This window comes from Glycine max, chromosome 9 (genome assembly GCF_000004515.6).
Source record: "Glycine max cultivar Williams 82 chromosome 9, Glycine_max_v4.0, whole genome shotgun sequence".
NCBI classification, from domain to species: Eukaryota; Viridiplantae; Streptophyta; class Magnoliopsida; order Fabales; family Fabaceae; genus Glycine; species Glycine max.
In genome coordinates this window covers 38350456-38371351 of record NC_038245.2, presented here as the reverse complement: position 1 = coordinate 38371351, position 20896 = coordinate 38350456, and the positions used below count along the sequence as shown (strand labels likewise).

At 33.6% G+C, this 20896-nt stretch overlaps 3 protein-coding genes across 3 annotated transcripts; 1 reads left to right on the top strand and 2 right to left on the bottom strand.

Moving 5' to 3' along the window:
• Positions 1–273: 273 nt before the first annotated feature.
• On the bottom strand, positions 274–11865 carry LOC100810302 (K(+) efflux antiporter 5). Its single transcript, XM_003533205.5, has 20 exons — positions 11290–11865; positions 9449–9492; positions 8499–8566; positions 8290–8374; positions 8125–8186; positions 7437–7512; positions 7188–7262; positions 5786–5857; positions 5498–5581; positions 5331–5399; positions 5149–5226; positions 4950–5038; positions 4285–4381; positions 4140–4193; positions 3740–3835; positions 2937–3125; positions 2770–2847; positions 1430–1474; positions 1258–1353; positions 274–727 (listed from the first exon to the last, which is right to left on the bottom strand). The coding sequence occupies exons 1-20, from the start codon at positions 11522–11524 to the stop codon at positions 689–691; spliced, it is 1731 nt and encodes a 576-aa protein (XP_003533253.1). The 5' UTR covers positions 11525–11865; the 3' UTR covers positions 274–688.
• A 1748-nt stretch (positions 11866–13613) lies between these two features.
• LOC100306446 (uncharacterized) lies at positions 13614–15359 on the top strand. The gene is made up of 2 exons (NM_001248239.2): positions 13614–13925; positions 15099–15359. Exons 1-2 carry the CDS (start codon positions 13684–13686, stop codon positions 15196–15198), a joined length of 342 nt encoding a protein of 113 aa, NP_001235168.1. The 5' UTR covers positions 13614–13683; the 3' UTR covers positions 15199–15359.
• Positions 15360–16034: 675 nt separating this feature from the next.
• LOC100799648 (probable ribosomal protein S11, mitochondrial) lies at positions 16035–18456 on the bottom strand. The gene is made up of 2 exons (XM_003533987.4): positions 18168–18456; positions 16035–17157 (listed from the first exon to the last, which is right to left on the bottom strand). Exons 1-2 carry the CDS (start codon positions 18289–18291, stop codon positions 16292–16294), a joined length of 990 nt encoding a protein of 329 aa, XP_003534035.1. The 5' UTR covers positions 18292–18456; the 3' UTR covers positions 16035–16291.
• Positions 18457–20896: the final 2440 nt, after the last annotated feature.

The following is a 20896-nucleotide window of genomic DNA, read 5'->3' as shown; positions in this document are numbered from 1 at the left end:
AGAAAAAATAACATCTTTCTAAGTTTCCAATAATACATATAACATCTTTCAAAGACTAAATTATATATTTATTCTTATTTTATCTTGAAAACAGTTACAATTTTTGAATTAATACACATACACACAATTACTAGTAAGTAGTAGCTGTGAATCAGTCCTTTTCCCAGTTTCAATTACTATTCTAGTTTTCAAAAACTTTATTTCTACACCAAATTAGTACTTCAACGCCATAAACTCATAGTACTGGTCACGATCACGAATCACGATCCCTAATTATTCATCGAGATCTTCATTAAATTCTCCTTACTTGTTACAGAACAATGTCGGTGAAATCAATCTTCAAAGAAGTTACACTGTGAATTCTTTTCTAGTTTCATCTGTAGCACCCTTATACCAATTATAGGCAAACCAGTGTATGATGTGATAGGATTAGCGTAAGCAATAAGAATGGTCTACAATTTCCTATATACATTGCTCAATGAATACAAAAAATCATATGCCCATATATACACAAGATCTTCCATTTAACTTTCAATGGAAGAAGTGAATATGCTCACTGTTTCATGTGAAGCTCATCATGGAACTTGCAACAGAAACACAGTAAGGAAATCCTGATTTCTCTAGTCACCAAAAAGTAGATATTTGCCTCCAATATATATTTGATTTGATGCCCTCGAAACTTGAAGACTCACAACATTCTGTTTCCTTCAATCACAGAAGCTTTTCCCTGTTAAGAGTAAAAAACAGGTTACGTTGTTTGCTATACCATCTATGATTTTTAGCATAAGCAGAGGCTCAATTCAATAGAAAAAAATAGAAATAATATATATTATTATGGAATATGACATTAGAAACATTCAGCGTAACTTAATTCTTGAAATGGAATGCATCTACTTAAGCGCCAAGAGAACAAAAATCTACTTACTAACACTTACGTCTCAAAAAATACTATTAGGTGAAGGATTTCAACCCTTCAAGCCAGTGATATGATTTGTGATCGACAAAATGTAACAGTGAACTTGTAATGTTGACCCCAAAAAAGCTTTATTTGATTTGCAATCATTACCCCACTTATAAAAAATGTGCAGTGTACGTTGAATGGTAAAGTGATGATTCAATGTGAGTTCAAAAGGTTATATACCACGTTTCTAACATGCTCAAATAAGGTTTCTGAAGCACCCTTATTATTTGTGAGTGCAAGAAGTTATCTGATCATATATATGAGGGCATTAAAAAGAGAGAAATAAAGAGAGACACCTCAATTTGTGAGCTACTTTCAGAGGGAAACCAGTGCATGAGAACACCCAGATTCATGACAGCAGGAATCAATTTAAACAAAAGTGGAGTTGTAACCTGTATTTAATCAGTGATAAGGTTAAATATTTCAAAGGAAGGAACGTATGGAGTAGCTAGATGTAAATGAAATTACCAGACTAAGAGCTGTAGTCCCTAGAAGAAGAAGATACATTTTCCCCTAAAAAATCGCAATCAGTGGTCAGCAAGAGAGAGAGATAGAACAGGGGAAAATTACATAAATCACTAAAAATAATCGAGAAAAGGTATCAGGAAGATGTAAATAACTTCTTCAATTACACTGCATATTGTATGGGTATGATCATAGAAGAATGGAAAAGGCAACGGGTTTTCAGTGCAACCAGATCACCTATATTGAAGCTGTGGATAGTATTTTACTAATATTTTGGGGCCCATAAGAAAATATTTCTGCTAGGCAATTTATGCAATGCACCAGAAATATAGCAATCTTTCCATTTCTTTGGAGGGTCTTTGCAGGTACAGAGATCAAACCACCTACCATCTTATTTTCAAACAGATAAGTGCTAATTAATATACTTTTTAACACATTGTTATTGGGTGATATCCACACGAGTTCCACAAAATGATGTGGGTTCTGCTCCTTATTTAGTAGTCTCCACTCTCCAATCCATATTTAGTGGACTACACATGAATTTTACCCAATAATAAAGTGTTGAAAAGACTATGTCAAGAGTGTGTTACTAGCATTTACATAACAAATAGAATAGCTTGCTCCCCTCTTTCCCTCATGGACTCCATTGTTTTTAAAACCCAGTAGATTTTATTTCTGTTTGCAGCCATCGAGGGAAATACACCAAAGACAAACCCTCTCTATGCTGTTATTCCTTACATTATCTATCCACTTAGTAAAATGAAAACCATCATATACTTCACTCTCATACTTCTAGAAGTGAAGTCCAACCTCCCAAATGAAGAAGTTAATAGCAGAGCTCAACAAGTTAATACAACAAAATGATAGATACGTCACTTAGTTAAAATAATGGATCATATCTCAAAAGTTGCTGAATGTCTCCATTTACCAATAAACTTGCTTGTCAGGACAGCCAAGAATACAGGGGGATCTCCTTTCATGTGCTTAACAAGGAACCAAGCTCTATGGGTCATCCCACTTCTATGGTTCTCATGTAGGACATTCATTTCGAATGTGAGGCTTCTTCACTTGAAATCCAAAATGTTCTTAATTATTGTTGACTCAGATTGTCGTGCCCATCCATCTTTATCCATTGGCAAACGAGATTAAAATAAATGCTAAAGTTTCTTGATCAGATGTACCATACCATGCATGCATGCATACAAAGTCACTTACTAAAAGCTATTTGGTTCATAATTTCTCACAGCAGGTGGTCATACAACCAATGGAAAATACAAAACTAAGCAGCAGGAATATCTTCAGACATAAATGTAAAACAATGCCACAAAGAAGAGAGCAAAAACCTCAACAAGGTGAAGATTTGAAGCACGACTCAGGAGGACAAAAGCAAATTCTCCAATTTGAGCAAGTGAGATACCAACCTAAGTTGTCATGGAAACGGAGATTCAATATATAAAAGTATGTATAGGAAATCAATATATCGTCCAACAAGTTGACTGCATTAACTTACAATAAATGATGTCTTAAGGCTATAACCAAAGGCCTTTGTAACTAAAACAGCAACAGCAGTTTTAACAACTACAACCAGAATAACAGATGCCAGCAAGATATCCACATGGTTCCAAAGGAAGTGCACATGAATAAGCATTCCAATACTTGAGAGAAAGAGAGCTGCAAATAGGTTACGAATTGGTTCCACCTACAACAAATATACACTTTAAGAGAACTTTTTTCTTTAATCTTGTGACAACTGAAACATAGTTCATAATTCAAAAGCAGTAAATTATCCTAAACACATTATTTGTATGTCTTTTCATAGGAGAAAGAAAAGGGAGGAAGTTAACTACGATGATGATAAAGGAATCCTTCAAAACAAGAAAGCCTATATACAAAGGGGAAAAAGGTAAGTATAAAAAGCAATAAAGGCTGCCTAATCTGTCTGCTTGTTGAAGATGGCAACTCCCTTAAAGCAAACATGAGCTGAATACAATAGGCAATCCAAAAGAGAAACTGAATCCTGAGAAGTTTGGGAGAAAAGAAACATCCCAAAACATTTTAGAAGTAAAGCTAGATCAGTTGCTGTCTTACAAAGTTTGGACAAGGTAACACAAGGTTGTTTGAAAAAAAAATAATGATAATCAAATAATATCTCGTAAATAGCATGACAAAAGGCAGCAAAACTGAACTAGGTGTAGTGCACCCGAAGTGATCCAAAGATAAATGTGTGCAAAGAAACTATTAAGGAAAGTACTATATGTATGCAAAGAAAAATAAGTCTGACACATGTCAGAAGTTATCAGTTATGAGTGATACCTGGTCCAAAGTATGTTGAGCAAAGTCTGTTGTGGAAATCATAACACCAGCCATAAATGAACCCAACTCGAGACTAAGGCCAAGCTTATCACTGCACTGGAAAGATATCATAAAAAGTTAGTAAAATGCACAGCATCATTGCTAATTTTTAACTCTAATAAATTGCATATACTGAGTGATGATAAACAAGGCTATATTGGTTCTAAATACCTTACCCCCAATCCACACACATGTAAAGCATGTTATTTTCAAATAATAGAACTACTCCACAAAATAACGTGCATCTGACATTGCAGTCTAGCAGACAAATGCTATCAACAAGAGTGCGTGACTTTTATGTAAAAAGAAGCTACAGAATGATAAGGAGTCAGTAACAGCAATCAGCATTTGTTTTTCTTACCCATGCAGATAACAAGCAGAAAGCAACAGCGGCTAGCTGATAAAGTTCATTTGTCTGGAGTGCAGAAAGGAAGAAAAATTAATTCATGAGCTACTAATAATAGTGCTAGGAAAATGGTAGCAAATTAAATATGTTTTTGCCTAACCTGAGATGACAGCCGCATCATCAGTTTAAGAAAGCGAGGAACAAATGTCCAAGACAATACAGACGTAGCAGTGATATACAAAGACAACACTAGCAACCTGAAGTTCAAAGTAGTTAGATGATTAGATCTTATCCCAATGCCAATATGCTAAATTTAGAGTAAATTGCACCTCCCCCCTCCCCCCAAAAAAACTATACTTCAATAAAACTGCATTTTTGTGGTCATCCTCTTCACTGAAAATCCAACACCATGATACATCATACTTCCCAGCGCTCTGTTTTCACAAGTTTACACACAGAATAGTGTCACACTTCAACCACAAATTACAGTCTCCCACTGGTACATTTTATCCAGTTTATAAGACAAATCTCAATATATCTTGGTAAGATATTCATGTATATTAAGCTAAAAAATTATTACAAGCTGCATTTCTAAATTATAAGATCTTTGAGCTTGTATAATAAAGTTAATTTGGACAAAAAGTTCAGAGAGGTAAAGTGCATGCTTTAATTCAGGTAATATTAAAACAGAAAGGTGTATATATAGCAACACTATGCAGTTTGGCTTGCATTGACCGAACAAGTTGTCATTCATCATTAAGCAAAAGGAGTTTATGAAATAATACAGAGAAATCAGAGAAAGAATGTGGATATGGACAGACTTACAGTTTTCCCATTGACATTATTCCTTGTAAAAGGCCACTGTTACCACCCAAAACTGGGAGCAAAGCAAATAGTAAACCCACTGCACAATCCTGATATAACAAGTGGTAGAGGAAATATTGATATGCAATATAAGTCTAACTTTTGAGCATATTACTTTATGAAAAGCTAACGAGTTTAACATTTAAACTCAACAAGATACCTGAAAAATAAGAGTCCCAATTGTAACTTGAACATGGAGAGCATTATTACTATTCCGCTCCACTAAAAACTTCACCACCTGGTAAAAGGTAGAAATAAATAATGAACCCATGCTTAGAATCTATTAAAAACCACTGATAACAATGTATACAGTATGTTTTGGGAAATGGTGTAAAAGCATACCACTGCTGTTGATGACATTGATAGAAAGGAACCGACAAAAACACCCTCAGACAATTTGGCTCCAAATAACTGCAAACCAAATGGACAATAATGTTTGGTGTCCATTATAAAACAATTGTAACTCCTTAACTCTATTCAAGACCATATCAGACAAGTCAGCACCATACCATGGAAAGAATGCCACACATGAACATAAAAATGATAATTTGAAGTAGCCCTCCAAGAACAGCAACAGGTCCCACAGCTTTTAACTTCATGCAAGAAAATTTAAAATTAGAAAATGGAAACAGAAGGAAAAGTTTTAGCAATCTACAAACCCAAATCAAAAGCCTTAGACGAGGATAATATATATTTCCTTACAATCTTAAAATATGGTTTGCGATTTAGCTAGAATCAAGCTTGTAGCATGAAAATAGGTGAAACAGAGAAATTTTTACAAGACATGAATAACAAACCTTTGCCAGGGAAAACTCCAGCCCCAAAGCAAAGAGAAGAAACACTACACCAAATTGTGCAACAGTCTCAACCTGCATACAAGTAAAGGAAAATAAGCTTATCCAGTACAAAATGATTGAGTAACAATATAAGAACAATTAACAGCTTAAATTGAAGTTTAAAGTTAAAAACCCAAATTTCAATGTTTCTTCCATGGATGGAGTAGGTAGTCATGAACCGTCAAAAATTACTTTATATGCCATATTACTTGTGAGATCATATAATATGTTATGCTGATAGATCATTTTAACTTCAATGTTTAGGGCATCTTAGTAGTTTTCAAAAGATTTTTTTATTAATTTTCATGATCCCTAATCAAGTATTTGCACCTCAACATGCTTACACCATGCATATGAGTTAGTATTAAGATTTTTTTCTTATTGGATTACACAATTCAATTTCTTCAAAAGAATGCTTATCCTAAGACTATAAATTACCATTGTTTGGGCCCAATTTGGAGGCTGGGAGGTTATCAAACCACTAAATCTATTTCTAGTTCAGTGCATAGTACCCAACAGCCACCAATCAAGCCCTAATAATCATCTAATTGTAGTATTGCTTCCAAATTGCCCAACCAACCATTAATAAAACATAAACATATCCAGATTCCTAACTTTGAAACATCTTACTTAGTGGCATTCGTTTCAAGGTATATAATTACATTCCTAGGAATATTATAGCCAAGAATGTTGTTGCTGGATAAATTCATAAATATATTTAGTTATAAATTAATATTATTGGGACTCATTTAGAAAATTCAAATGGTTGTGGGGGTGGGAAGGAAATTTAATACCATATTACAAGGTAACTTCCAATATTCCAATGGGAATGCAACATTCTCACCCGGAATAAAATCAAATAAAATACAGGAATTTCACTTTCTTGAGAATCAACCATACCCAAGAATATTTTTTCAAAGCTTGTACCAAACATAGGAATGTCACATTCCCAAGCATTGAAACAAACACAACCTTAAGGGTTAAAATCCCACCCCTGTACATGATTATTGCTTCACTGTCCTATTGCCAATTTTGCCACTACCATCCCAGGTCCTGCTTGAGAGCAGCCATCAGTACCTTGAGCAAAGGCTCCGGCAGATCAGTAAAAAAATCAATTTCTAAAAGATGTTGAGAATTAATGGATGGAGAACCATTTAATGGCCATGGAAACTTATGATGGTGTCATGATGTGAACATATGGAGGAATGTAGATCTCCAGATGCTCAAGATTGTAAATCGAAAAAATGTGATCTTTCACTACAATAAGTGAGGCCACAAATTTTATAGAGGAGACAGATCAGAAACTCAAAATTTTGATCACAAGTTTTGGCCAATGGCAATAGTGTCACTAAGAACAACCTACCTGCACCATTTCACTAATGAACTTCAAACCGCCTGGTCCAATAAGGGAGCCTGCAAGAAGATAGCCCACAATAACCTACATGTTAAAAAAAAAAAGTGGATGAAATCCAACATTCTGCATAGATTACTTATCACTGAAGTCCACACAAATAAATTACTTAATATCACTAAAATATAATTTAAATATGAAAATCATCTACTGCATAAAGAATGTCAAATGTCATAATGAGAAATGGTAACAGTTACAGACCGGTTGCCCCAAACAGGAAAAGACAATTCCACCAATGGCTGCAGAAACTATGACAACCACCAAATCTGATATTAACCTGCATGATTGCGCAATTATTCAAGGGTTGATCAAATCTCACGGTAGAAAATAAATAGAACAAAACTTCAGAAACTCAAACAAATTTCAAGAATGACAAAATACAAAGGCGTCATCGTTTAATATTATCATAAATTCATAATTATAATCTTGGAACAAATGAAATGATACTTGTTGGAAATCAAGCTATCCTTCAAAATCTAAAAAGGTCATTGATACCTGGCCCCCCTATTTTGAGAACATAAAAATAGTTTTAACTTGAAAGTATTTGGTAAAACCTCCAAGAGCAAGTAAAGAAAAATCTACATTTATTTTTCCACATGGAAAAAGAGAAAAGCACAAAAAGAGGAAAACAAGATGATTCATTTGTCATTTTCACAATTATATCTTAGAAAGCTACTTGATTTCTAACATTGATACATCATTAAAATAAAAAATTCCATAATCCAGCAATACAGATTCATTAACAAAAGAAATCAGCACAGAAACATAGCATTTGCCCAAGCTTAAGCAATTTCTTAACACAATCAAGTATCCTTCAGTTAGTCAACCAAGCAGATAAAGAATTCTCTGAGTAGTAATTACAAGGACATAAATCATAACAGATGTCAACCTCAAATCCACTTGAAGCACAGGATATTTGGATTTCTTGTTTGACATCACAAAGACATTGTCCTGCGATAGCTTAAACAAGTAAGCAGGTTGAAACATGAACAAAAGTAGTATATATCATATACCATTGATGAACAACCCAGAGGCTTCAGATCTTTTAGCACACCTTTTTGTCAATCAAAGTTGTCACATCATCAGAATCTTCATTTTCCAGTGAGAATACATCTTGAAACTGAAATGCTCTTGTGGCACTAAGGGAAAAAATTGTTTAAAAAGAATAAAAATTATTGAGTATATAAATAAAGTTAAATCCAATAATCCATTATAAGATGCAACTGAGAAACTACATCGGGGAACATATAAGTATAACCATACTTTCCCTCATGTGTATCATTTCTCTTTGCTTTATCATGAGTAATTTTTGCTACAGTCTCCAATACAGCCTGCGGAAGAAGACCAGATGGTCAAAACTCATTTTTACATTTAAAAAAAGTGGGAATAAACTTTTTACCCAGTCACTCAATTAGGGGGGAAATGGAAAGTATTAGAATATATCATAAATTCATAATATACTCAGTATACCTTTGTAGATTATCTTAGAGGGTGGATCAATTAGACATCTCATTGAGGAAGTAATCTTAGGAACTGTTTCCTATTTTCACTAAATTTCCTTATTGGTTTCCTTATTTTAATTTTAATAAGGGTTAATAGTCTTATCATATAATTTTTACTAGTATGTTTGGGCTTATACCAGTAGAACTACAATTGTTTTGGATCTAATTATTAGTGTAAAAAGACCATTTGGTTAGTATTTTGAAATTTCGGATAACATCATTATAGACCATATAATATAATCATATTATTATTGGTATTGCTTTCCTCTCTCTTCCTCCTTTCCTATCAAAACAATATAATTTCAACAGCCAAGCCAAGAAAAAGTAATTATTAGCACAATATGAAGATATCCGACGGCTACATCAAGACAAAAATAGCTCAAACATCAGCATCGGAGTTATATTATGCATACATGACTAGAGGAACATATAAGCTCATATTTAACACTATAGATAGTAATAAAACCAATAAGTAAACACTTATCCTTAGAAGTAATGGAGACTTCTAAACTGACGGGTGAAGATTTGGGGGGGAAAAATAGATCTCTGATATAGACTCATGTCACTTCTCATGTAATATTTGAAGCCAAAATTGACATGTATTTAGTCCAGGCATCATTTTATACACGTTACACAATGAAACATCGGCTTGTTTTTAGCTGAAATAGTCCAATTCAATACAACTATTGAAACCCAGAGTATCAGACCTACCTGCTGATCAGCTACACTGCTATTGAAGCTGTTTTTGTCAGGTTCTGTTAAAGATGGAAAAAAACCAGTGAGAATAGCAGACAACCTACTTCAAACAAATCAATGAGCTTCTGATTCACATTTTGATTTGTGACAGCTGAATCTAGTATTTCATCACACAAGCAAACTCTGAAAAATAAATTATGAGTAACAATCGAAAGTAAAAGCGAGTAACATTTAGACTATAATTAATACTCACAGATCATCCATGACAACATACATATTAAAACCACAAAAAGACTGTTAAATTGTGACAGTGCAGCAATTAGTATAAAGAGTAAAAGTTTATAAGGATAAATGCAGATATTATTGATGCCATACCAGTAAAAATACACCCATGAAAAATACATTTTAAAATACTTGAAGTGTCAATTCTTTCGTTTTTCGAATGAAGTTATAGCTTCATGAACTCTGTATGATTAAACATGAGGAGGCACTGAGGGGGAAAATGAACTTTTTTGTGCATCTCCAAACATGAATTTAACCTCAAACACATCTCTCAACAAGTACAGTTCATCCCTCCTACCATGACTTACTGCTAATTTCACAAACTTAGAACAATACTATTCTCCTTCGAACCTTGCTTTATAGATCCAGCATATCTAGATGCGATTACTATTAGTACACATCATGCAACAAAGAGAATTATAACACTCCACCATCAAAGAGAATTATAAGTATCTATAACACTCCACCATCACTGTACTATGAAGGACAAGATGAAAAGGAAACCAGTTGATCTGCAGTTTCACCCCTCCTACTTATCATCTTACGATGAAAAGAACAAACCCACGAAGCCTAGGAATGTCTATGTGGAGAAGTGAGACAGGAAAGGGAGGTGAATTGTCTGATTAAATCCACCCACATGCCAATCTCCACTGTGCATGCTCACTTACCATTTCCATTCGTAGTTCCAAGTCAAGAACTCCTTCAACAATTAAAGCCACCAACAAGGTTCTCACGCTCCACACTTTCTTCTTTCGAAACGCACCCTCTACAATACACCCAAACTTCAAAGCCATCATTTTCTATCACATTCAATTCAACACAGCAACTAGTTGACTACTTGACAACTACCCAACCAGACTATCCGGGCAGGCTGACCAATCATAACACCCAGGTTTACTGGCCGATCCCCAAACCACATACCAATTGACCATATTCGACCGGACAAGACAACATATCTCAGTTCAACCATGATCACCATACTACCTCAGAAGCCTGTGGGCCCCCAAGCCCACCAGACTTAAGAAGGCCTAGAATCTTCTCACACGTGGTTAAAGCAGGAAAGACACCACCTTCCCCTGACATGTGAGAAAGGCACTATCCACACCACCCCTAGAAAAGGCGGGTATTGTTACAAGTCAACTAGAGAGCGCACTCTCTCACTTGAAACAAAAACAATCTGCTCCTTTATCCCTCAACTTTGGTCTCCTGGGCCAAGGGCTTCTCTTTTCTCCAAGCTATAAGACTACATATATACAATGGACCACGAGTTCGAAATTGGTTTTAAGACTCTCCAGTATAAACAACACCAATCCATCAAGCTATTTTCTCCAAAACCAATCAAACACAAAAAATAAAAAAATAGCGCGTTCGGTTCCACATTTGGGATGTGGTTTTCACAAGCTAATAGACATAGCTTCCACATCCAAAACGTCATTCCTGCATCCTCAACGAGTTTCCAAACACACTATACTACACAATATATATATATATATATATATATATATATATATATATATATATATATATATATATATATATATATATATATATATATATATATTAAAAACTAAAACCTTCTGGTTGGTCATTCTCGGAGAACTCCTTCTCGAGAACGCGATCGAACATCTTGGCCAAGGTGTTGTTGGAATCGGGCGAGGAGCCATTGGGCATGTTCCCGTAGAACCTCTCCCGCGTTTCCTGGTCGGATCTGGCCCCGCCGCAAACCCTAGCGCAGATCGCGAGGCACAAAACGCAGCACCAGAGCCCAAACTCGTGCCGTTTATTCGGGGCCAGAATCGCCGTCTTCATCGTTCGTCGTTTCGGCCGGCGTGCGTGCGAGTTTCGGTGTCGTTTCGGGTTTGTTTGGGAAATCCCCGCAAAACTGGGAAAAGACACGGAAGACAGAAATGGAAAGGAAGGGAAGACAATGCAGAGAGGGAAAACGGTTTTTTCTGATTTCAGAAGTTTGCTACACTTTTTCTGGTTAGTTGCATTGCCATTATCGTTGGTGTGAATATGAATGTCAATCAAACTTTTGTCTATAGTTTAGGGGTTTTGTGTAATTACATTAATATTTCTGTGTTTGTGTCCTTTTTTTTTATAAGAATAAGAATAAATAATTAAATATATAAACAATTGATATTTAAAAATTAAATCTTTCCATATAAGTGAAAATTTAATTTTCATAGAGAGATTTTTATATAGTTAATTAATTAGAAATATTTTATATATAGTTTAAAGTAATTACTAGAGAAGTCAAATTATCTTTCTATTATTAATATGTTTTATTTAATTTCTTTTTATAATATACTATTTTTAACTACTTACCTTAAAAATGTTATATGATTTTCGTTTTGGTACTTTTCCTTTTTCTTTTTCTTTTTCATTTTCAAGTTTAGTTAGTTGGAAGGAAGAAAAGTTTACGCTTTGTTTCTGTAATCCATGGTAGTAGTTGAGTCACTTTCTTTCTTTCATTTTAAACAACTTTCAATTTTCAATTTTATTGCATTGATTATTTGGTGCTACAACTAATTGGGAGCCCTTTGCTTTTGGAAGAAAAAAAAAAGGGTTTATGCTTACGTGTGGTGGTTTGATTATTTAACTCGAGATTTTAAATTCTTACACAGTATAAACGTTAACCAAATTAAATTAAACTCCAAAATTAAGGATATGCCGATAATTTTGACATTGTTCCCGGTCAAATTGAAGTGTTCTGGTCTAAAACTATTAGCAAAACAGTAGTATTGAAAACACATGCACACATATGTGAAGATTTTAACCTATAATTTTATTTTAAAGTGGTACACGCTTTTTCTTCCTTGATTTTAAAACACAACAGCGAACGTTTTAACCACTAATTTTTTTAATGAGATTTCTGAATTTCTCCTTTGTTTCCATTTTCTGAGCTTTGCCAACAATATTATAAAAGTAAGACTTTGATTGGAAAATTTAATCATATAAATATTTTTTAATCAGATTTTACACTAACATTTAATCATATATTATCATATGAATTTATTTACTTTTACAATATTTTTTTAAAAAATTATATTCAAAATTAATTTTGATTAACTAACATTGTAAACATCTTTACACTTGAAGGTTAAACTATGAATTTTAGAAAAAAAAAATATGTTTTTACTTTCTGCATGCATCTTTCTTGTTAAGTTCTCATGATTTTCATTGGAAGATGTTGAAACCTAATGACAGAGAAAGCTTCGAAGTCCATATTGCATTGCATGTTGAGCCGTTGAGATGATTTTTGTTGACAAGTACATGTTGCATTGCATTGAATGATTCACGGTGATAATTATAATTACTAGCATCAACATGATACAAAACTTATGACGCTTTACCGTGTGACAATGATTAGAGCATTTTCTTCTTAAGTAATTACAAGTTTTATTATAGTTTTTGGTAATTTAACACTTTCACACTTTTTTTTTCTTTTTCTCTACAAATGCCACGTAGTAGTTGAGTGGTCACCTAATGGTCCTAATCAGCATTAATGGTTTTTTTCACCAAAAAAAAAAGTAGAATAACAACTATATCTATTTGTCTATTCAAAATATCCAACAAGATTAATAAGTTATTGATATAAATAATATTGAATTTGATTTTTTTAAATAAAATTTTGATTAAATCTTGTGGATGAATAAATGTAATTGAAAAAAAAATCTCATTAAAAATAATTAATTAAATTCTTTAAATAAAATTAAATATCATCAAAATTGATGAATATTGTGCATCAAAATCAAAGTGGAAAAAACAAATACGTACGAGGATAAGAACACAAGAGTGTGGCATCCACAGGTTTAGGAACACGTGTCACTACATCAATCTTCTTCATGTCTTATCTCATTCACTCGGTTACATAGCATGCAAGTAATTGTGATTTATGAAGCCAAGGAGAAGATAAACTCATAAAACACAGAGAAAGAAAGCGTGAGAAAGAGAGACCCTTTTGAATGGAGTATGTTCTAAGCAACGTTGGTGCAGGTTTCTGCAATGGCATGACCTCAACGGGAGTTTTAGGTACCCATTTCAAGGCTAGTTCCTTTGTTGGTGTTGGTGGTGTGAGAACAAGGCGTGTAGTGTTGGTGAAAGCTGAGGCTGTGAGCATAAACCCAGATATAAGGAAGAGTGAAGAGAAAGTGGTGGATTCTGTGGTGGTCACTGAACTCTCCAAGCCCCTCACTCCTTATTGCAGGTAAGTTCAGTTTGTGAAGCTCTTAATTTCTGGTTAATCCTATTATTATACCATACTTATCTATGCCATTATGTGTGCTTGATTGAGGAGATTAGGAGAAAGAGATAGGAAAGAAATAGAATAGGATGTCATTAAAAAATTTGTATTCTAATTCATCCTTGCCCCCCACATTTTCTCACCATTCAAACAAGTTAAGGATAGAGATTTTGGTAGCTTTCTTTTATTTTTATTTGAATTAGTGTGCAGCAGGAGGACTGGAACTTTTTTTTCTTCTAATTTCTATGATGTTAACATGTTTGTTGGTTTATAATTATGCTCTATCATGAAAATATAAATGGGGAATTGGGAATGATTCCACTAATTCGTTTCCACAAAACTCTAAATGTTTTCACTTTGGTTCAGGAAATAAATTCTTTTGATAGCATGTTACTATTTAATTGTGATAAATTAAGGGTTTTTTTTCTATAAGTTTTCGTTGGTACTTGGTAGCCAAATGAAATAGAAAGGGGGAAAAATAGAACTATAGTAGTTGCATTATGACAGGTTCTGTTCTCAATTTTCATCCAGAAGAGTGTATCGCATGCACCATATCATTGAATTTAATATGTTAACTAGTACAATTTAGAAAAAATAAAATATCAACTGTTCGAGAATCAATAGCCTGCTTGGTGTCATTCATAGTCAAATTTAGTGTTGTGAAGCTTTAGTTTGTTGCTTCAAACAAGTTGCATGAATATGAAGATGAATTGTTCCGGTATCAAATGTCCTTCACAGGAAAATGCTCAACATTTGATGCATAAAAAACAAGTTTCGTGTGGGAAGCCTAGGTAGTTGTACTACTTTGAAGCCCCATTTAGAAGGTAATGGCAAAAAGACTTGTTTGATGTGGTTTGGAAGTTAAGGGTTGAAAAATAAAGCACTCCTTGTTAGGTATAAATGCATATTAACCTTGTGCTTTCACAAAGATATTTGCCTATGAATTGTTTGGGTACCACTGGTACCACTTTTGATTTATAATATATAATTTTTTGATTTAAAAAAAAAAAGAAAAAAAGAAAAAGCATTCCTTAGAATCCTGTGTTAAGTGGAAAGTCTTGATTTTCACCTATCTATAGTCTGTGTTTGATGTAATTTGAATTCCAAAATCTAATCTTTCTGAGTGCTTGGGTGCAGATGTTGGAGATCAGGGACTTTTCCTCTATGTGATGGAAGCCATGTAAAACACAACAAAGCCACCGGAGATAATGTTGGCCCTCTTCTTTTGAAAAAGTAAAATTATGATGACCATGGCTTATTTTTATCAGAGAATTACCTTAAACTTTTTAAGGAAGTTTTTTTTTTTTTTTTTTTTTTTTTTTGCGGATCAGACTTGGTATTTCAATGTTTGAAATAAAACGTGGCTTATAATATGAATGTGATTCCTTTTACTGTCTATTTTCATATTTTGACCTGTATATGAGTAATAACTTTGTTGAGGTCAGCTGCGAGTGACAATGAACAGCCACGTAAACCTAATTTCTGAGATTGAGATAATGTTTTGCTTTGGACATTTTCTTCCATGTTTTTGACCATAACAGACTTCTTAAATAAATTGTGTTCATCCAAAATATATTGTAAAGGTCCTCCTTGAGATCTAAGTATAGCGTTTATTATGTTTTATACCGTTCAGAATCAGTGAATTCATTCATCAACAGGCACCAGTTAAAATTTAAAATCTAAAGTTGTTTGTCACTGTAAATCTTGCCTTGTTCAAGACCACTGTGATTCATGTGATATATGTGATGAAAAGGATAAAACATAGTTAAGCTTATAAAAAATGATGTGATTCATTGATGAAAAGGATTTTAAATTTTAACACAGTCAACTGATGTAAACTAAAAGCATAAAACATATTTAGGCTTATCATAAATGATGTGATTCATGTTATGTGATGAAAAGGATAAACACAACAAATGATATATAAATTATTATAAAAAATAAAAAAAATTATATGAATATCCCATCTCTTTTTTATATACCAGAATGTAAATATCCGCATTTTTTTTTCATTTCATTTATTTACGCAAATAAAAAATATTGAGATGGGGGCCAGTGGTCAACAGTAACACAAGATCAAAAAGTATGAGCCCCATTCAATTGAGAATAGTGATTCAATACATACTGTTACAGAAAATTCTGGTTATTGAATCTTTGAAATTGTACAACTGTAAAGAGGCAGCAAACGGACAGTCTACAAGTAGTAACAACTAGAAGCATAATGAAATGTGCTAAATAAAAATATCATCATGTGCCTAAAAAAAGCACCTAAATTGTTTCTTCATCCAAGTTAAATAATGCTTTCTTCAACCACCTCAGTATCATAACACCTAAATTCGTCGTTTCTTTGGGAGTCTGCAGCCATTATGGGGTTTTCTAGTGGTATCTTCAATGTATACAATTGGATTTCTATCCCCTCTAGAACCAGCAGTAAAGCCCTCCTTCCAGCTCATTATTGCATTCCTTTTTCTCCTAAAATGTGTAAATCCATTCACTTTCATGACAACAGATTTCAATCCCAAGCCCCTAGCCTTTCGGCCAACAACTTCCGCGGTTGCCTCGGCAGCATACCTAGAAAGCTTTTGCCCTGATTTCAGGTCTTTCAATGGACCGGCAGAGCCACTGAGTTTTATATTTCCTTTAGAATCTGTTACAGTAACAAAGGTATTATTACGCAACATCTTTATATGAACAAAATCAGCATCCTGCTCATATTGATACTGATGATATGGAGAACCCCTCCCAAAATTATCTTCATCTATAATTCCTCTTACAAAGTCCATAGGCCTAGAGTTCCAGCCAGTCTCAGCATAATTCTTGTTTCCGATGTTTATGTTCTCTTTATCTTGCATAAAATCTGGAAGAGCATCTGCATTTGCATCCACATTCTGGTCCATATTATTCTGGCTTCTGGAGTTTATGTTGTCTCTATTCCCCATAAAATTTGGAGGAGCATTTACATTCTGTCGCATATTATTCCAGCTTCTGGAGTTTATGTTCCCTCTATTCTGCACAAAATTTGGAGGAGCATTTGCATCTGGATTCATATTCTGTCTCATATTATTCCACTTTTCGGAGTTTCTTTTCTCTATATCCTGCATAGAATCTGGATGAGCATTTGCATCTGCATTCACATTCTGGTTCACAATAAGCCTCCTCCAATCTAAATTCGAGCTAGAAAATCCTCTAACATGCCCTGCAGTTTCAGAAGATTGAACAAGACCCCTTATAAACACTGTTGAGATAAGCTGGCAAAAAAATAAACCTCTACTTGCAAAATTAGATGATAGAGACATAGATAGAGTTATTCAATGCATCCATTACTACTGCCACAACTCCTTTCCTGTTTTTCCTGATTTCAACCATTTAGGATTCAGATATTGATGATCACATATATTGACAATAACATATGTAAGTGCTGATCTCAAACAATTCAGCTCCGAACCAAAAACACACAATTCAGGAACACCCAAATAAACAAAGCAACCAATCATCAACTGTACCAATCTCTCTACAAAAATGAAAGAATATCAGTAATAAAACTAACTAAAAAAAGGGTCCATCAAATGCAGCCGTCCGAAAATCACTATTTGCCACGGAAAAGGCAGACTTTCTGAACTGGTGCGGCCACAATTGCAATCACAGAGCCCCCAAAAACCTTGGCAATGTGGCCAAAAATCACAGTCACGGGCTGTTATGCAAAACCTTGATTCAGCATATAACAGGAAACAATGCGCAAATCACTCGTGCACAAATTGAACATTATATCACATACTATTATTACACACGCTTAAAAGGATCACACACTAAACCCACAATTTCAAACCTAACAATGTTAAACAACTTCTCAGCATAGTTCAACAACTTCAGCAAAGTGAACTCCGTAACAAATTAACAACTTCAGGCACTAACTAACAAATGAAACAACACAAGTCAGCAACGAAAATCGAACATTCACTTTGTCATAATTTCCTCTCTCTCTCTCTCTCTCTTTTTTTCTTTTTTTTTGCTTTGAAAACAGTAAACACTCTCTGATCTCCATCCACACACCGAAACGACGCCGTCCAAATTACAAACATACACGATTTTCTATTTCCACAGTTTAGAGCAATGAAATCCACAAATCGAAACGACGCCATCAAACTTAATTTTTTTTTTTCCATTTCGGAAACGATGGAAATGAAAGCAGAGGGATCTGAAGTGTACCGTCGTTTTGAGGTAAACGGCGAGGTCGTAGAGCGGCGTTGAATGGAAGTGCAGGTTTCGGCGCGAGAAGAGATGCGAGGGAAGATCCACGGCCATGGCGAATGGAAGAGAAAAAACGATACATGGTTTTTGTTTGTTAGGGTTTGAGTTTGAAGAAAAAACTCAGATACTGACACTGTGTTTCGCTTCTTCTTCCCCTAAAGCACTCAGTTATGAAATTCGGTCCCCTAATTGACCAGGCACATTTGGTCTGGTGATTAATCATGATCAGGTAATGGATTAGTGGGTTAATTATTCGTTCGATTTGATAGGATATACATTAAAAATTTTAAAATTATATATATATACAACTAATATTATTTAATTAAGAAAATTTTATTTATATTTTAAAATTTAAAATAACAATTGAAGTATTAAAGTTGATAATAGAAGTCCATAAATAATAATTCAATAACATAATTACAGAAGTTCTGGATCATTTTTGAAGTGTTTTGGAATTTTTTTTTTAACATGAAAGGAGTTTTAAAAATCCGCCCGGATTGAATTTACCTCAAATCGACTTGGTCTGATTGGGTCTTGTCAGATCATTTTGGGTCAGATGCATGACCGATCCAATAACTAAACCAACTTGTTTATGCTATCAAGTCGAGTCGGACCAAGTTTTTAAACTATGCACAGTTGCACACCACTCTAGCAATTGAAGCATGACCTTTTCTTCATGCACTATGTAGATTTCTATGTAGATTTCTTCTTACACTCTAATACTTTTTCAAATTTTGTAAAATTATCACGGCTAATAAATATACAAATTTGCAATTCGTAGATGGGCAATCCATATTAATTAAATTTGTTTTAAAAAAAATATTTTAATGTTTTTTTTTGGTAAATTTAATTATAGTTTTTTTATAATTATTACATTAAGTAAATTTCTATTTTTGGCTTTATTATAATTAATTTTGATCTAATAATGTATATTTTTACATATATAAATTTTAAATAAAAATTATACGTTTAATAAAAATTTATATATGTAAAAAAATTAATTATGAGATCAAAATTATCACAAAAATTATTATATAAACTTACATGTGCATTAAATATACATTAGAAATTTTAGTGTTACATAAAACAATATTAATTATTTTATAATATAATTGGCTTATTGGCATTAGAGTGTTGTGTTAATAACCTTAAAGTCATAGGTTCGAATTCTACATGAGCTATTAATTTTAAATTAATTTGTAAAATACATTTTTAAAAATTATGTATAGACAAACGGATTGACATTCCATAAGACCATTACAGATCCGTCTTAAGGAATGGTGTTTTTGAAATTTCTCTCTCACTGTTGGATCTAGAAGAAAAATAGCTGGTGCAGGAAGAAAATCCCCTGAACGGAGTGGTTTTTTTTCAAGCTTGTATTTACATGGTCTTATCTTTCGTTTTTGGTTGGGCTCTAGCCCAACACTTATCAAGCAAAAACAAAAAAAAAAGGAATTTCAATGTGTGCTTAGATTGTACATATTTTCTTCTTCTTTTTTCTGTTAAAGAAAGTCTTAATTAAATATTTGTTTTGAACCAAGGAAGGTTGAAGTCAAGTAAAAGGAAAAGCATCCTCTCCTGATGTAAGCTCCATTGGAGTTTGTAGGCCTAGGATCTTTTTCATCAATAGATTCCTTTGCTTCTTGGAAGATGAATGGCAGCGGAATGGAACAGAAAGAGAGAGAGAGAAGACGCCACTTTCAAGGAAAAGATGAGTGAAGAAGCTCATCACCATAAGAGGCCATGGATAAGAGCTTGGAGGAAGAAAGAGATGAATGAAGGGAGAGGGAGAGAAAAACACGAAATTTTATGCTCTAAAAGAGCTCTGAAATTTAAAGTTTAATTTTTAAATCATCAAAGTTGGAAAAAATGCACATACATAGCCTCTATTTATAGCGTAAGTGTCACACAAAATTGGAGAGAAATTTGAATTTCTATTCAAATTTCACTTGGATTTTAAATTGAATTTGTGGGGCCAAAATTTGAAGCCAAAATTTCACTAATTATGATTAGTGAATTTTAGATATGGTTCAGCCCACTAATCCAAGATCAAGTCTAAGATTCTCCATTAAGTGTGCTTAGGTGTTATGAGACATGTAAAGCATAAAGGACATGCACAAAGTGTGACTATATGATGTGGCAATGAGGTGTAGCAAGCAAATGCTCACCTCCCCCTCTAAAATTTAATTGCCCAATTCAATTAAATTTATTTCTCAACACACATCAAATATTCACTTAATGCATGTAAAATTACAAAATTACCCTCAATACAAAAACTAGTCTAGGTGCCCTAAAATACAAGGGTTGGAAAATCCTACATTTCTAGGGTACCCTACCTACATTATGGAGTCCTAAATACAAGGCCCAAAATTAATGAAATCTTAATCTAATATGTACAAAGATAAGTTGACTCATACTTAGTTCATGGGTCCGAAATCTACCCTAAGGCTCATGAGAACGCTAGGACCTTCTTTTTCATCTTTGACCTAATCTTTTTGGAGTCTTCTATCCAATGCCCTTGGGGGTAGGATTGCATCATCTCCATTTTTTTTTCTCCATTTCTTTCATCGCATAAATTTTTATAAAAAAATGATATATAGAAGTTAACTGAAAATAATATTTATATTTTCTCAAAATAATATTTATATATTTTCTCAAAAGCTTAATAAGAAAAAAATGAAAAATAA

Bases quoted from the DNA above. Each gene is read 5' to 3' on its own strand.
- LOC100306446 (NM_001248239.2), top strand. From the start codon at position 13,684: ATGGAGTATGTTCTAAGCAACGTTGGTGCAGGTTTCTGCAATGGCATG. The intron at 13,926-15,098 runs GTAAGTTCAGTT...GCTTGGGTGCAG, and splicing joins CCCCTCACTCCTTATTGCAG to ATGTTGGAGATCAGGGACTT.
- LOC100810302 (XM_003533205.5), bottom strand. From the start codon at position 11,524: ATGAAGACGGCGATTCTGGCCCCGAATAAACGGCACGAGTTTGGGCTC. The intron at 8,375-8,498 runs GTATGGTTATAC...TTTTTCCCTTAG, and splicing joins AATGATACACATGAGGGAAA to TGCCACAAGAGCATTTCAGT. The intron at 2,848-2,936 runs GTAAGTTAATGC...ATGACAACTTAG, and splicing joins GCCTTAAGACATCATTTATT to GTTGGTATCTCACTTGCTCA.
- LOC100799648 (XM_003533987.4), bottom strand. From the start codon at position 18,291: ATGTATCGTTTTTTCTCTTCCATTCGCCATGGCCGTGGATCTTCCCTC. The intron at 17,158-18,167 runs GTACACTTCAGA...CTGAAACTGCAG, and splicing joins CCGTTTACCTCAAAACGACG to GGCATGTTAGAGGATTTTCT.